Source organism: Bicyclus anynana, chromosome 1 (assembly GCF_947172395.1).
Source record: "Bicyclus anynana chromosome 1, ilBicAnyn1.1, whole genome shotgun sequence".
NCBI lineage: Eukaryota > Metazoa > Arthropoda > Insecta > Lepidoptera > Nymphalidae > Bicyclus > Bicyclus anynana.
The window spans coordinates 2,438,762-2,454,079 of NC_069083.1; the positions used below are offsets into that span (position 1 = coordinate 2,438,762).

At 38.6% G+C, this 15,318-nt stretch overlaps 1 protein-coding gene across 3 annotated transcripts in view; it reads right to left on the reverse strand.

Annotated features, from left to right (window-relative positions):
• Window positions 1-6: 6 nt before the first annotated feature.
• Window positions 7-15,318, reverse strand: part of LOC112044399 (solute carrier organic anion transporter family member 74D) — a 78,197-nt gene continuing 62,885 nt past the window's right edge. For all 3 annotated transcript variants that reach the window (XM_024080238.2, XM_024080237.2, XM_052891496.1), the window contains exons 4-11: window positions 9,642-9,773; window positions 7,784-7,948; window positions 6,683-6,808; window positions 5,589-5,719; window positions 5,118-5,248; window positions 4,207-4,400; window positions 3,236-3,412; window positions 7-1,186 (exon numbers count right to left, since the gene is read on the reverse strand). In XM_024080238.2, the coding sequence (XP_023936006.1) occupies window positions 1,044-1,186; window positions 3,236-3,412; window positions 4,207-4,400; window positions 5,118-5,248; window positions 5,589-5,719; window positions 6,683-6,808; window positions 7,784-7,948; window positions 9,642-9,773 (1,199 nt within the window). In that variant the 3' untranslated portion in view covers window positions 7-1,043. The remainder of the gene's footprint in view (window positions 1,187-3,235; window positions 3,413-4,206; window positions 4,401-5,117; window positions 5,249-5,588; window positions 5,720-6,682; window positions 6,809-7,783; window positions 7,949-9,641; window positions 9,774-15,318) is intronic.

Here is a 15,318-nt window from a genome sequence, read left to right on the forward strand (position 1 = left end):
AGAAAACTCACTTAATGTTAAGTGACTGTCTAAGATGGTACGCTAAATTGATTGTACATAATAAACTTTTGCAAAATTAATTGAATTACGCCTCTAATAAAAAAAACAAGTCAAAACGTTTGAATAGATTTTTCTAAGATATTGTCGAAATATCATCACTAATGTAATAGTGAGTACGGTGGTTATGTTCAAAGTATTCAACATACATGAGCATGGATAACAGTCAATAAGGCCTAGACCATTAGTCCACGAGATGAGGACATCTTCGATGGACGTTATATAAAATTTCGTTTTGTATTTTTTTTCCTTCACTATTAATCCAATTAAAAATACATATTTCTAAAAGTTCGAGACGATTTTCGTCGGGTACAAAGCAGTCAAAAATATTCACATATAAACGTCATGTTTGTCCCATCGTATTAATGAATGTATAGTATAAAATATGGCGTTTCGATTGGTGACCACACACAGACATTGTATTGAAAACCGACCTAATTTTCCTTGTATAATAGTTATAAACTCATTTTAAAATCAGTTATTAAAACTGAACTAAACATACGACTCTAAAACAAATTAAATTAGGTCTATTTTCCTCTGGCATTATTGTGTTATCAGTAAACAAAAATGCCAGATTATTGTGTTATCAGTGAGTAATAATGCCAGAGGAAAATAGACCTAAAGAGTCTTATGTTTAGCTCAGTTTTAATAACTGATTTTAAAATGAGTTTATGTAATTATAAAACAAGGAAAATTAGGTCTATTATTCTCTGGGATTATTGTATTATCAATAAATAACAATATTGTGAAACCTGTGTAAATATAACCACACGAAAACCAATCGCAGATAAAAGTAGAAGGATAAAAATCGTCAAAATCTCAAAGTAAGCCTTACTTATTTTGCAAAGACTTTCTATGCATCCAATCACAGTATTCGTAGTGAATTACAGATGCGACTCGTAGGAGAAAGTCCGGCGCGGCTGCGGTGACAGCGACGGCGACGGTAGCGGTGACGGTGACGGTGACGGTGACGGCGACGGTGACGGTCAGAGGGGGGTGTCCGACGGCGCGGTGGGCAGGGGGGTCACGTCGGGCGTCTTGTCGGCGGGGTTCATGTCGATGCGACCCGCCTTACTCCACACCAGCATGTCCATTATGAAGGCCAAGAACATCAGGCCGGCTGATAATCCTGTAACATATAATGGGACTTTTATTTATTTATATACACGTGAAGCTTTCTTTGTCTTAAACCAAAATCCCACATATTGACGTGACAACGTCTTATAATTCGATGGAGCCGGTTGCACACTCGAAAAAGATGACGCTATGCGTCGTTCCCTCGCTCTAGGGTTGCCAACTTTTTTTACAAGAAATAAAGTATATTCTGGTCTATGAAACTTAGCTCAGCGGCATTTGCCGTGAGAAAAATAAGACAGTTTACTGATGTTGATACAGCTAGGCTTGTTTATTTTGCGTACTTTCACAGCGTAATGTCTTACGGTATTTTATTGTGGGGCAAGGCTGCCGATATACAATCTATATTTGTACTTCAAAAAAGAGCAATTCGAGCAATATATCAATTAAAATCACGCGAGTCCCTTCGTCAAAAGTTTAAAGAAATAGGTATACTAACAGTAGCCTGTCAATATATATATAACAGTATAGTATATGTAAGACAAAATATTAATTTGTACAAACGAAAAGGAGATTTAAACCCACGTCTTACTAGACACGGGCATAAGTTAGTTATTTCTGCATATCGTCTCCAAAGAGTAAAAAAATCTTTTGTAGGTTTGGGTGTACTCTTCTATAATAAGATCCCCAAGACTGTGATGGACCTGCCAATGCATAGCTTTAAGCAATGTGTTAAAAAACATTTACTCAGTCGAGGGTACTACAACATTGATGAGTTCCTTAATGATAAAGATGCTTGGAGGCCGTTGGATCAGCTTCCACCTTCACACAGAAAGTAAAACTATAAGAAATGTAAACAGTAATTGTTATTAATTTTAAATTATAATACTGTATGACTTTTTCAAAAGAGCAACTGTTGAGTTTCTTGCCGGTATCTTCTCAGCAGAACCTGCCTTCCGAACCGGTGGTAGAATCTTTACAAATAGTCAACTGACGTGTCAAAAGTGCTTGTAAACTGAGCCTACTTGAAATAAATGATTTTTGATTTTGATTTTTGATTTTGAAGATTTTTAAACAGTATTTTAGAAAACGAACATTTTATTTTGAAAAATGCAACCATTCCATCAGTATTTTCTTATGACGTTGTGACGTTCAACTATCGTCAGTAAACCGACTTTACAGACAACCGTTTTTTTACTATTTTTATTATGCCCGCTGTAATATTTTTGTATATCTATGATAAATTCATCACGATTGACAATTTACCGGTTTCACTTCGATATTTTCGATATACGAAAAATAACAGGTTAAATTGTAATTAGTATGTTCAGTTGACAATATATCGACAGATATTGCAAGTGAGATTATGACAATATATGCAATTTAACGGTGACATAATATATACGCAACTAGCGGACAGACAGGCAAAACTGACAGACATTATCCTATCTGAACGTTGATTTACAATTAGTAATAATATTTGGAGAGTCATATTCTGATGTTAAAAAGTAGAGCCTACGAGTATTTCTCTTTTTTCCTTCAGAAACGCTTCAATAGGTTGACATTCCTTTAATTTACATACACAAACCCTTTTTTGCTGTCCAAATCTTCTGCCTCAAGTAGAATAGCTATATCTTATTGTTCGAAATAGTAGTCTGAAACGGATATGACGTCAGGTGGCGCGACTTATTTTCGTAAAGTGTGGGGAGTTTGAGAGGGGTATCGATCTGTTGCCGGGAACGACTTGCGATATAAGGCGCTCGTCGACCGGTCGGCTTCAGTGTGCTCGTGGCGGTCGAGCCGTTCACATTACTTGTTGGGTAATTCTTTATGGGTCACTTGGGATAGGCGGGGAGTGTGACTTCGAGTGGAAAAGGGGAGTGTTTGTTAACTGTCAAAGGCATCTTTAACCCTACACACAAAGTTTACAAGTGCGTGACTTCACTCAAGGTCATTCTCTGCCATTCTTTTATTTTGATTTGTTAATTAAGTTGTCCTGACAAATGTTGTGAATCATAGCCTTTGTTCGACATTGGTTTTCTTATTTTTGTAATCCACGTCTGAGTCTGCTAAAATTATATTTTATTCTATGGCAGAAACTCACCGAGGTAGAAGTGCCGCAAGCTGTCGCTATCGTACGACGCGCAGCCGCCCAGCAGGCCGCACGCTCGCTCGCGCAGGCGGCACGCCGCGTCCACCGCCGCGCCGAAGATGATGGGGCACGGCACGTTGCCGAACACGCCGATGGCGAACTGGATCACTCCCATCGCCATCGCCTTGTCTGTGAACGAGCGCAGACTAAAAACGAGTTGGATGTTCCAAACAACCTCCTTAACCGTTCGGTTAGTTCACAGATATAAGAGGTAACTAGATTTATAAAGTGTCAATTCTTTGTATTGATTATATAATGATTTATTTATTTTGCTATCATCCGCCAAAAGTCGACGAACCCATACGACAACAGCAAAAAACTTTGTAATTGCACGTTGTAGAGTCAACATCTCCTGAGGATGCTCTGGTTTCGGGGTGAAACGTACGTAGAGAGTATTTTGTCGGACCTGGGTGACGTTGTCGTATGGGTTCGTCGACTTTTCGCGGATGATAGCAAAATAAATAAATCATTATATAATCATGATGAACTTCCGCAAAGTAACGCCTGCTTCTATCCAATCTTTGTATTGAAACCAGCGTACCCGGGGGCGTGGCCTAAATGGCTGTTTAATATTTAGTGAAAAATGAAATATGTCACCCTTACTTTAGAGTTGAATATTATTTATTCCTTTTGTCACAGAACAAAACAAGACTGCTAGTACATGCTCGGACACGCTTGCAATGTTCCGCACACCCGGGTGTACGCGGGCCACGCCCCCTTGCTACTTCTATTGCTAAAAGCGTTAGCTTTTAGCGTTGTCTGTTCTGTAGGTTCGTTTGACCTTGCCGAATGATTTGAGTCAACAGGCTATCAGGATGCGACAAATACAACTTTTAACTGTTTCACATGGGGTTTGGGTGAACGCAGAAGCTCCGCCTGATGAAGATCGAAGGCTAGAAGTACAAGGCAAGTAGAACTCCTACCGTGCTTGTCGGTGCAGCGTATAATGAGCAGCACCGCGCCCACCTCGCCACTCGCGTGCACGAACATGACGGCGGCGAAGATGGCGATGAAGGCGTAGATCTGCGTGCACGCGCCGCCGCCGCACTCGCCCGACACCGCGAACCCCGTCGACTGGTACTTGAGTGGCGAACCGTCAAGCCCGAACCGTTCCAATCTAAAACAGCATTCAAAGAATTAGCACCTGCGATTCAAATACTTGTATTAGGTCTTTATCACAGGGCTAAAGTGGCAAACTACGGGTGATGCGTTTGCTCTTTCAACAACGCATACAAAACAAATGAGCACTGCCCATCGTCCGTTGAAACATCTGTGTTTACGTCTTGAAAACCTTTTAGAAAAATATACAAATGTATTAACAACAGTCCAGTTAGGTAGATCCAATTTCGAAAAAGAGGTGAATCGCCGAATTGCGTCCAAAATTTCTCAATGCCTAAAGACGAAAGTCTTCGAACAGTGCGTGTTGCCAGTGATGACATACGGATCCGAGACTTGGTCGCTAACTATGGGCCTTATTAGAAGGCTCAAAGTCACTCAGCGGGCGATGGAGCGAGCTATGCTTGGCGTTTCTCTGCGTGATCGAATGAGAAATGAGGAGATCCGCAGACGAACCATAGATACTGATATAACTCAGCGAGTCGCGAAGCTGAAGTGGCAAGTTCAAAGAGCCGATGGACGTTGGGGTCCCAAGGTGGTGGAATGGCGACCCCGCAACGGAAAGCGCAGTGTTGGTTGACCCCCCACTAGACGGACTTAGGATATCAAGCGGGTTGCAGGGAGCCGCTGGATGGTTGGCGGCTCGAGACCGTTATGCTTGGAGGTTATATTCGAAAAAGATGGAATTGTAAGATTACAGAAGTATTAAAAGTCATACGTTTTGAAAGCCCTCTCGCCGTGCAGCTCTGCGTCGACGCACAGGCAGTTGTAGTACAGCCACGTGCTGTTGTCGAGCTGCTTGCTGTCCACGCAGCCCGCCTGGCACGGCGACTGGTACGTGAACGAGTCCTGGAACAGACATTTGATTATCTTATTTTTAAGTATCGATACTAACATTGGCGTTATCAACCCATATTCGGCTCACTGCTGAGCTGAGAATAAAGAGTGTATATCACCAATGTCTTATTGCTAATCAGCAAGTTTGGTAAACTAAAGTTGAAATCATTCCTTGTGACCAAACTCATTGCTGATCAGCAAGTTTGGTAATCTAAACTTAAACACTATCCTTGTACCGTCAAATTTGTACCTTTCGGTTATGTGTCCTCAGTATCTTTATCAGGCAATCTCATTGCTGATGAGCATGATTGTGTATACTGAAATTCAACCCATTCCTGCCGGTAGTACGTACCTGTCCACAAACGGGCGAGTAGGGCGCGCCGTCGCAGTGGCACGCCTCGCTGCACGTGAGGTTGGCGCCGCCGGGGCTCAGCGCGCGGTAGCTCTCCTCCGGGCAACTCACGAACATCAGCACCACCATTCCTGTGATAACATTTCTCATTATAGGCAACAGATAAAATGATTGACCACATTACTTTTTTGGAGAAATAAATCTTTAAACCGAAAATCATCAACTTTAAAACTCAAAGCGCCACCTTGTGTCCGTCAACCATGGCATAGGTTTTAATTCATAATTGCCCACAATTTACTGGCAACTAAATCCTTCAAACACAGTCATCATTATCAACCCATATTCAGCTCACTGCTAAGCTCGAGTCTCCTCTCAAAATGAGAGGAGTTAGGCCAATAGTCCACCACGCCGGCCCAATCTAAGTTTTCACACACACAGAAAATTAAGAAAATTATTTAGTATGTGTAGGTTTCCTCACGATGTTTTTCCTTCACCGTTTGAGACACGTGATATTCTATTTCAAACACAGTAATGCTGCTTATCTGCAGCAATATCCCTGATTTTCCCAATTACAAACTCAATATCCGCGCTGAACTGAACATATATTAATATTAACCCGGCTGAGATATCTTCCTCCTCGAAGTTTGTTGCGACCTATACACATAAAGTCGCCAATCCTACACCTGATTTCTCTTCAGTCATAGCAGTTTGAGAGATAGCATATGACAAATACATAAAACTTAAAATTGACAAAGTTTAAAGCATAAATATTTTGTACTGTGTTTAAAATAATATAAGAAAAATAATCTTCTTCGTCGCCAGATATTTAACTTTGTGTCAATTCTTCGCCAACCACTCTTGGAGCATTGCTGACATAATCTTACAGTTTTAATAAAATGACGAAGATCTGACTGTCTCATGCACTACCAATGAGAAAGAGAGACATCGACATTTTTTTATTTATTTATTTTAAACTTACACCAGCATTACAGGTTACCCCCCATTCACTAGCGTAGCCCTTAACATGAAAAAACCTTTCTAGAGAGACTTCCTAGAGACTTGAAACCTTCTTAGAGGAATAAGACCTAACTTACCAGCGCTGTATATAGCAGCGGTGGTGGCGGTCCAGGCGGCGACCTGCCGCGCGGTGGGCACCAGCTTGAGGATCACCACTCCTGACGTGATTATGCCCAGCCCCATCACCAGAATACCACCCAGGCCTGGAAACAACAGCGATAATCTGGTTTAGTTTTTGCAATACAAAATATTATTATTTTTAATAATAATAAGTTAGGTATTAGTGTGATATAGGTAATTTTAAATCAAACGAAATCAAATGACTTGAAAAATTATAATGAATAGAGGGATGTATGTACATTGTCATCCAAACTAAACAATACATGAATTACAAAATTTCAGTTATCATCAATCTGGCGTATTATACGAGTAGACAGAAATGTTGAGGTTGATTGACAAAAAAGATAAGTAACAAATAAGTAAAAGGCAACAAAAGTATGTCAAAAAATCTTGGTGTCACGCTGTTTAACTTCATAGACAAATATAAAAAAAATACTTTACTGCGGATATCTCTTAATAACTTTGAGGGTTTATATTATTAAGTAGGTTTGCCTTTTTCTTGTGCCCAAGAAAATACGGTACAAGTAAAAGTAGATTGCCCCATATGATAATTAATGGAAAATCATCGTTTATATACAGAAAATAACTGCAGGACACATTCACTAAGAACACAGAATATGCTCACATCGTCAACCTAAACCTAAGGTTAAAGTCATAAGTGCCTATAATAATTTTATATACCAACACTCTCCACCGCGCAGCCCCTCTCCCAACGCGCGCTGCGAGCGGCTGCAATCACCGTCGCGTCGCAGTTCATCGACGCAGAATCGTGCAGCATGACTATGGGTCCCGTGTGGGTTCGAAACTAGTCGGGCATACACCGACGTTGTATTACGTGAGTTTTATAATAAATTAATAGCAACAATACCATATAACCATACCCTTCAAACCGATACACAACGTGAAATTTCTGCCTACTTACTTTTCTGAGTGCTTACTTTTCTCTATTGAAATTGCTTTAGAAATCGCAAATTAAAAAAATATACAAATGTACCGACACAGGTGAATTGCTTCTTAAGTTGGCAATGCAAACAAGTAAGTTAAACTTAGTACCTCACCCGAGACAAGGTTAGCGTCGTGCGTGGGCAGCCTGAACGCCTGCTCCAGGTACTTGGGCAGGTACGAGTACACGCCGCTGATCGGCATCAGATGCAGCACCGAGGACGCCGTCCGCCACATGAGGATGTCGTTCGTGAGCTGCCTCTTGATTGTTGCGAAGAAATCTGCAATAAAATAACAGCATTTTAGTAACATTGACATTCAGCAAAGGAGGTCGGTCACATTTAACTTAGAAATGTCCATTGTTGAGAACTACATGAAGAAATAGTTCATTGTTGGAGGATTCAATTACAACTCATTCATCATCATCACTATCAATCCATATTCGGCTCACTGCTGAGCTCGAGTTTCCTCTCAGAATGAGAGGGGCTAGGCCAATAGTCCACCACGCTGTCCCAATGCGGGTTGGCAGACTTCACATACGCAGAGAATTAAGAAAATTCTCTGGTATACAGGTTTCCTCACGATGTTGTCCTTCACCGTTTGAGACACGTGATATTTAATTTGCTCCAGTTAAATTCTGATTTAATTAGCATCTTTTATAAGAGAACTGTGACTGTAGAAAAACTTCGTCCGCGTGAAACCCTACTACTACCCTACCCTACTCCCACTCTACAAATATCCTACCATACAGGGGATGACTAGGATAGCTGTATAACTCAAACCTACCCCTACCCTACCCCTAACCTACTCCTATCCTACCCCTAACCTACCCCTACTCCACCCCACCTTTAACCTACCCTACCCCTACCCTACACCTACCCTACCCCTACCCTACCCCTACCCTACCCCTACCCTACCACCACCCTACCCCCACCCTACCCCTACCCTACCCCCACCCTACCCCCACCCTACTCCCACCCTACCCCTACCCTACCATAATAATTGTACCAAGTTTCGTTAAAATCCATCGAGTAGTTTTTGTTTCTATAACGAACATACAGACAGACAGAAAGACAGACCAAAATTTTACTGATTGCATTTTTGGCATCAGTATCGATCACGTATCAATCACCCCCTGATAGTTATTTTGGAAATATATTTCATGTACAGAATTGACCTCTCTACAGATTTATTATAAGTATAGATATAAGTATAAATAAAAATATTTAGCTGTAAAAGAACAATTCGTAATACTTTAGATTACTAGGTAATATAATATTTTGTTATGGTTATTTATACTACTATTATTATACAATGAACTACAACTATCGCTAGTTAAACGAGGGCAAATGCTTATCAATTTAGTTACAGCACTAATTGATTACATCTATGTACTTAGTAATCTCTTTGGTTAAATAAAGATATTTATTTTACCCTTGTTATTGGGGTCAGTGTACCTTGGTATGTAAGCAATGGCGTGTATTTTATGTAAAAATGCTTTAGTCATCAACCCATATTCGGCTCACTGCTGAGCTCGAGCTCTCAGAATGAGAGGGGTTAGGCCAATAGTCCACCACGCTGGCCCAATGCGGATTGGTAGACTTCACACACGCAGAGAATGAAGATAATTCTCTGGTATGCAGGTTTCCTCAAGATGCTTTCCTTCACCGATTGAGACACGTGATATTTAATTTCTTAAAATGCACTGAAAAGTTGGAGGTGCATGCCCCGAACCGGATTCGAACCCACACCGTCCGGAATCGGAGGCAGAGGTCATATCCACAGGGCTATCACTGCTCTTAAAAAAAAAAAAGAAAATGCCTACCCTGAAAACTCATTGCGAACATTGAAACTGAATTTTCCATTTTGCATAATCTATGTGTGTAACACGCTTCTATATTATGTAACATATAATATAGGAATGTCGGGATCTTTAAAAAAAATAAGCCGGGAATACAAGAAGTATGAAACTACCTTTAAAAAACGGTTCTCCCTTGTCCTTCTTTATCTTCGGCGGCGGCGGCAGCGGCATCGGCTTGATCTGTCGCGGGAAGCAGAACATCAACGCTGACAACAGCACTATAAATCCCGCTATGAACACCATGCCTAGAAAAAAAGCAAACACTAGTTAATATCGTAAATATCACTTAAGATTACGTAAAGAAACAAAGTATCTACGTAAAACAAACATTCATAAAGAAAACACGTTAAAATACAATCATCATCATCACTGACAAACGATATTCGCAGAACGAAATAAGTCTCCTCGCAGAATGAAAGGAGTTAAGTTAACAGTCCACCACGCTGGCCCAATGCGGATTGGCAGACTTACACACGTAGAGAAATTAAGAAATAAAGAAAATTCTCAGGATATGCAGGTTCCCTCACGACGTTTTTCCTTCACCGTTTGAGACACGTGATATTTAATTACTTACCTACTTAAAATTCACATACTTAACTGATAACTTGGTGGTGGTGGCCCAAGCCGGATTTATACCTACACCCTCCAAAGGCAGGCAACAAATAAAATCTTTTTAACAAAAAAATCAACCGACTTTAAAATCACAGAAATTAATTAAAAAGCGAAACATAACATCGTATGTGCTACCTTCTGATCACTTTGAAGGCTGTGCGAGCCGTTTAAATCATAAAGTTTATGTTTATGTATGGCGGGTTAAAATTTCAACTGTCTTACTATATAAGTTCATTCGATACAGATAGACAAACAGCGGAATTGCAGTAATAACGTGGGCGTCCACTTATCGGCATCGTACGTATCGGACGCATTGCATCAAACGTTTTTAATTTTAAGGTAGATAAATCCGTTCGATCCGATCCGTACGATCCGGATCGGTGGACGCATTTGTATATGACTTTCTTTACAAAGAGTACTAAAGTCCGTTTAATGTGATGCGTCCGGTGTCGATCTGTGGACGCCAAAACGGTCCCGTTTTACCCTTTGGCTAGGGAACCCAATCAAGTTACCTAAGATACATAAAATTTATTCAAGGCGGGTCTACAGCGCCCGGAAGTTTTATCTTCGTTAATAATTTTCAGTTAGACGTAAAACCTTCTTCTATATTTATACAGCGAATATAATTTTCAATAGATATAGTCGATATTAAAATGGAGTTTATTATGTCTATAAATTCATAGTGGTAGACTTAAACGACTAGTTATAAACATGTTTTGAGGAAGCTGTAAATATTGTTAGCGTGTTGGAAGCTCTTACAAGGCGTTCCTTGGGAATCGATTTGAAATACCAATATTTTAATATTTTTAAGTGAATGTAACTAGATACATTAAAATATTATTATTCTGCATCATCATCATTGTCCCGCCATAAATAAAACCATTACCACCATTAAAATCACATTCTTACTGAACTGAAATATAAAGTGTACTTCCTACATTACATTGAAATTATAGAGTTAAGTTTTCACGCATTAACTACGAATGATTTAATTTTGATAAATTTTGCTATAGCTATATATGGTGAGACGAGATAGCCTAGTGGATATGACCTCTGCCTTCATTCGAATCTAGTCCGCGGCATGGTCCTCCAACTTTTGAGTTATGTGCAAAGAAATTAAATATCACGTGTCTTAAACAGTGGCGGAAAAACATTGTAAGGAAACCTGCATACCTGAGATTTTTCCTTACGTGTGTGAAGTCTGTCAATCTTAGAGGAGATTTGTGCTCAAAAAACAATACTTAAGTTACCCATCACTGAGATGTTTTTTCTACTGGATAAATTCTATTGATCGTGATGCTTTACACTACACACGTATACGTTTCAAATCCATTACAATAGGTAAATGAAACTAACAAGTTCAATAAATCTATTCAAGGTTTTATTGCTAATGCTAATACGTGCAAAGAAATCTTAAGAAAATGCTAATCACAAAATAAAACACGAAGCGTACGACTCACTCTTTGTTTATTTGATATATCAGTATAGTTTATGGAAATTCTAATTACCAATGCCAATTACGACAATGAACTTAAAGCAGCCACTGTACAATCCGATGGTTAATCAAGAATATACGACTACCACACAATAGACAACGGGTTTATTTCTTCCTTCTGTTCACGAAATCATGTCAACGCGTACTTTGTATTGTTTTTACTAATTTGTTTCGAAATACACCAGTATTTAGAAATGCCAACAGTCTTAGAAGAGATAAATAAATATAAGCTGAAACACAAAGAACGATTGCTGAAAGATACCAATCCGGGCTAGTAACTGTGGAAAGAGTTAAGTGGTTAAAGCGAGCTGACGTGCTCGACTCTGTGCAGACTTGAAGACAATGGTCTTCCTGTCTGGTAAAGCTTAAATATATTTCATCAAATCTGCTTATAGTCTGTCGACTGATTGCAGATACATAGAACAAAAAAAAACGTTACTTTGCGGAAGTTCATAATGATTAGTCACAAATGAGACGAATATGTTAACATTCCATGGGTTCGCCGTGCGGGTGTTGGGTCCATGGCGTGGTAGATAGAAAAGCTCCGAGCAGAGTCCTGGTCTTGCGAACACAGGATGTAGGGTTAAGAAATTCCTTGACAATCGATTAACAATCCCCTCCTCGTGTTGTTCTCCCTGCCTAGCCAAAGGTAAGATCCTATTAGAGCAGCTTTGGATACTCGTTCTAATACAGAACTTGCTCGTTCTAATACAGAACTTCTAGAAAGTCTTTAAGCAAGTTATAGAGAGATTTAGCTGGTAATCATCTCGTTCTTCGCATCATCAACTTGTTGAAGAGAAAGGTACTCGTTGTATAAATCGCTCCCTCTTCCTTTGCGATGGGACAAAAGATAAAGACAATAATATTTCGTTATCTCTTGGCAATCATCATAGGCCTGATGAAAATTCTTCAGATACTAGCGGATCAGCATTTCCTTATTGTTGTTGGAAGATTCTTCAATGCAAAATAAAACGAGAGTTTTATTTTTTGTTCTGTGTGAAGAAAATACACTAGAGAACGCCAATCCACATTGGGGCGTGGTGGTTCTATCTCCTATTAGAAGCCTAAAAGCCCATTCAAATAGGCTGATAATATTGAAGTAACATTATACTACAATCATTATGATTAATTTGAACATAAATAATGCTGATAATGGGATTATAAGCTCAAGGCAAACGCTATATTTAAATATGAGTTTTAATACAGTAGTTTTCAACAGGTATACTTAGTTTTATTTTGGTAAATAAATATAAATAGACCCTCAAGTTAACCATCATGCAAACATTAACGAATTCGTTAATCATTTCAAATTGAACTTTGGTTAACCCTATCAATGCGTCTCTATTCTTTTTTTATTAAATATTTTAGACCAAAACTAATATTTTACACTCATGTCACTTATTTTCTAATTTTCTCCTTAGTTTTTGTATTTTAATTATGCAAAATATGTCAGAATATTCTTGTCTTCAATTTAGAATTATAAGTAACTTCAATAAGTGCGAGTACCTACTAATTTTAATACATATATGTATAGTATATCACGTTTATATCTTTAGTATCTAATCCAATGATAAAAACTACACGCGTCCGTTTTGAATCGTTGTAAGAATACTTGATAAAGAATTTAGACTTCGATGCGTATACGGAAATACCGAAATTGCGATCTATTTAAAAAAGTTGTAAGATTTCTTTTTTAGGAAATGTATATATTAAATAAACAATATAATAAATAAAAAGTTACGAGTTACATTGATTTATATAACAACTATTCCATAATGATTTTTAGATTAAGCCAGAAAGTAGTATTTGTACCTAGTAGAAGTCAAAAGAGACTAGAGAGACATAACCAATAGGAAATAATGACTTAAAAGTAAAAATCTAAACAAAATATCATATTTTCTTAAACTCTAGTAAAATATAAAAAGTTAATCCACATCATGGGCAAGTATTCACTAGAGAAAACCAAATGATTTTCCTCAGGAGCGACGTGAGAAAGCTCTATTATTTATATGTTCATTCACCTTTAAACGCACCATGAATACTAAAATATTTACACCACTCTTCTTGAAGCTTGTTGATCAAAACCATAATTTAACAAAAAAATAAAAATAGCAAAAGTAAAGCAATAATTAATAGAAAGAACGCACTGGCTCAATCAGAAACATGTATCCTGATGATAAATCTAAACAGAAACATTTACGTGTTACAAGGTCGCCCGGTCGACGCACAGTCAAGGGCGTTCAGTAGACACAGCAGGTACATAAGTACGAATACAATTTAAATTGTTTACACTATTCCAATATCGATTATTGAATCATTCTTTACATTTAATGCACCCAGATGTTTTGCTGTCTGTTATTTATCGGACGCTTCATTCTAAATTCAAATAGAAAGATGAAGTTACAGTCAGGGTATTGGAAATCAATCCCGAAATGGAAAACGACGAACAACCTCTTGACATAGAGCGTGGAGACGAAGGTCAACGTGGAACCGGTTTAAAAGTAAAAGTGAGCAAGGCAGCGGTCGCGTGTCCACCCACTAAATCCTCATTACGGGCGTCGATGGCATAATTGTCGACAACGAGGCAGCCTTGGCCGTGACCGTGTGGATAGAGCGCTTATTTTAGTCGTGGTGACGCGGCGTGATGTAATGCATTATATAACATCGAGCGTGCGCGATACCGTGACGACGCAGCGGCCCGCCCGAGGAAAAGCGAAAGCAGAGTGAAAATTGCACTCGCCGTATGCTGAAACGCATAATTCACTATTCGCGCAGCACACGACTCGAAACCAAAAGTGGGAGTTGCCATTTGTATATATTCAACATTAAAATCCAAATCTCTTTAATACAAAAATCAAACGACCAAAACACAACACATAATAATTAACAATCAAATTTATTTGTCTCTCAGAAAATCATCAAACTTAATATTCTCAAGTTGAAATTGGTACATTGCTAATTTAAAATCAAGCGCTATCAACAATTTGCTACTTCTCTGTAATATCTAACGATATTGACCATCATTAATCAGAAATGCAAAATCTGAAATGACTTGTCAGTATGTATCAATAAATAATAACTGAATCAATCTTATCAACGATTTTATCTTTAATAATGTAATGATACTAAATGTGTGCTAAAACAGATAGTTATATTATTTTTGTTGGAAATAACTATTTACACATTATTGACAGAATTGAAAATATAGTTTGGTCTAACCCTACATGTGGTGTTACAAATAACAGAAATAAAATAAAGCCGTTCAAAAATTATATGAAAATAATATTATATTCTAAATATATTATGATTAAATGAAACTGGATACGATACAAACAAAAGGCAAAAGACGGACAAAAAATAACAAGAAATAGTAAAAGCGGCACTTAGAGAAATAAAGGTGCCGTGAAAAAGCTTATTAAAATTCCAGGCTCCATTCACAAGCATACTTTCAAACAATAAGGAAATACGCGGAACCATTCAATAAGTATTTGCGAATTCAGTTTATTGCTAGCCAAGGCACGCCTGGCGCAGTTTTCTATAGTGACAAAGATGATTTTAAAACAAATATTAAGGAAATCCGAACCGTGCCCTAAAGGTATTAAGGACTCGATTGTTCGGAGTCAGTTGCAAATTTTACACAGTGGCGATGTGCACGCATCCACTTTGTAGTTTTGTCACGTGCA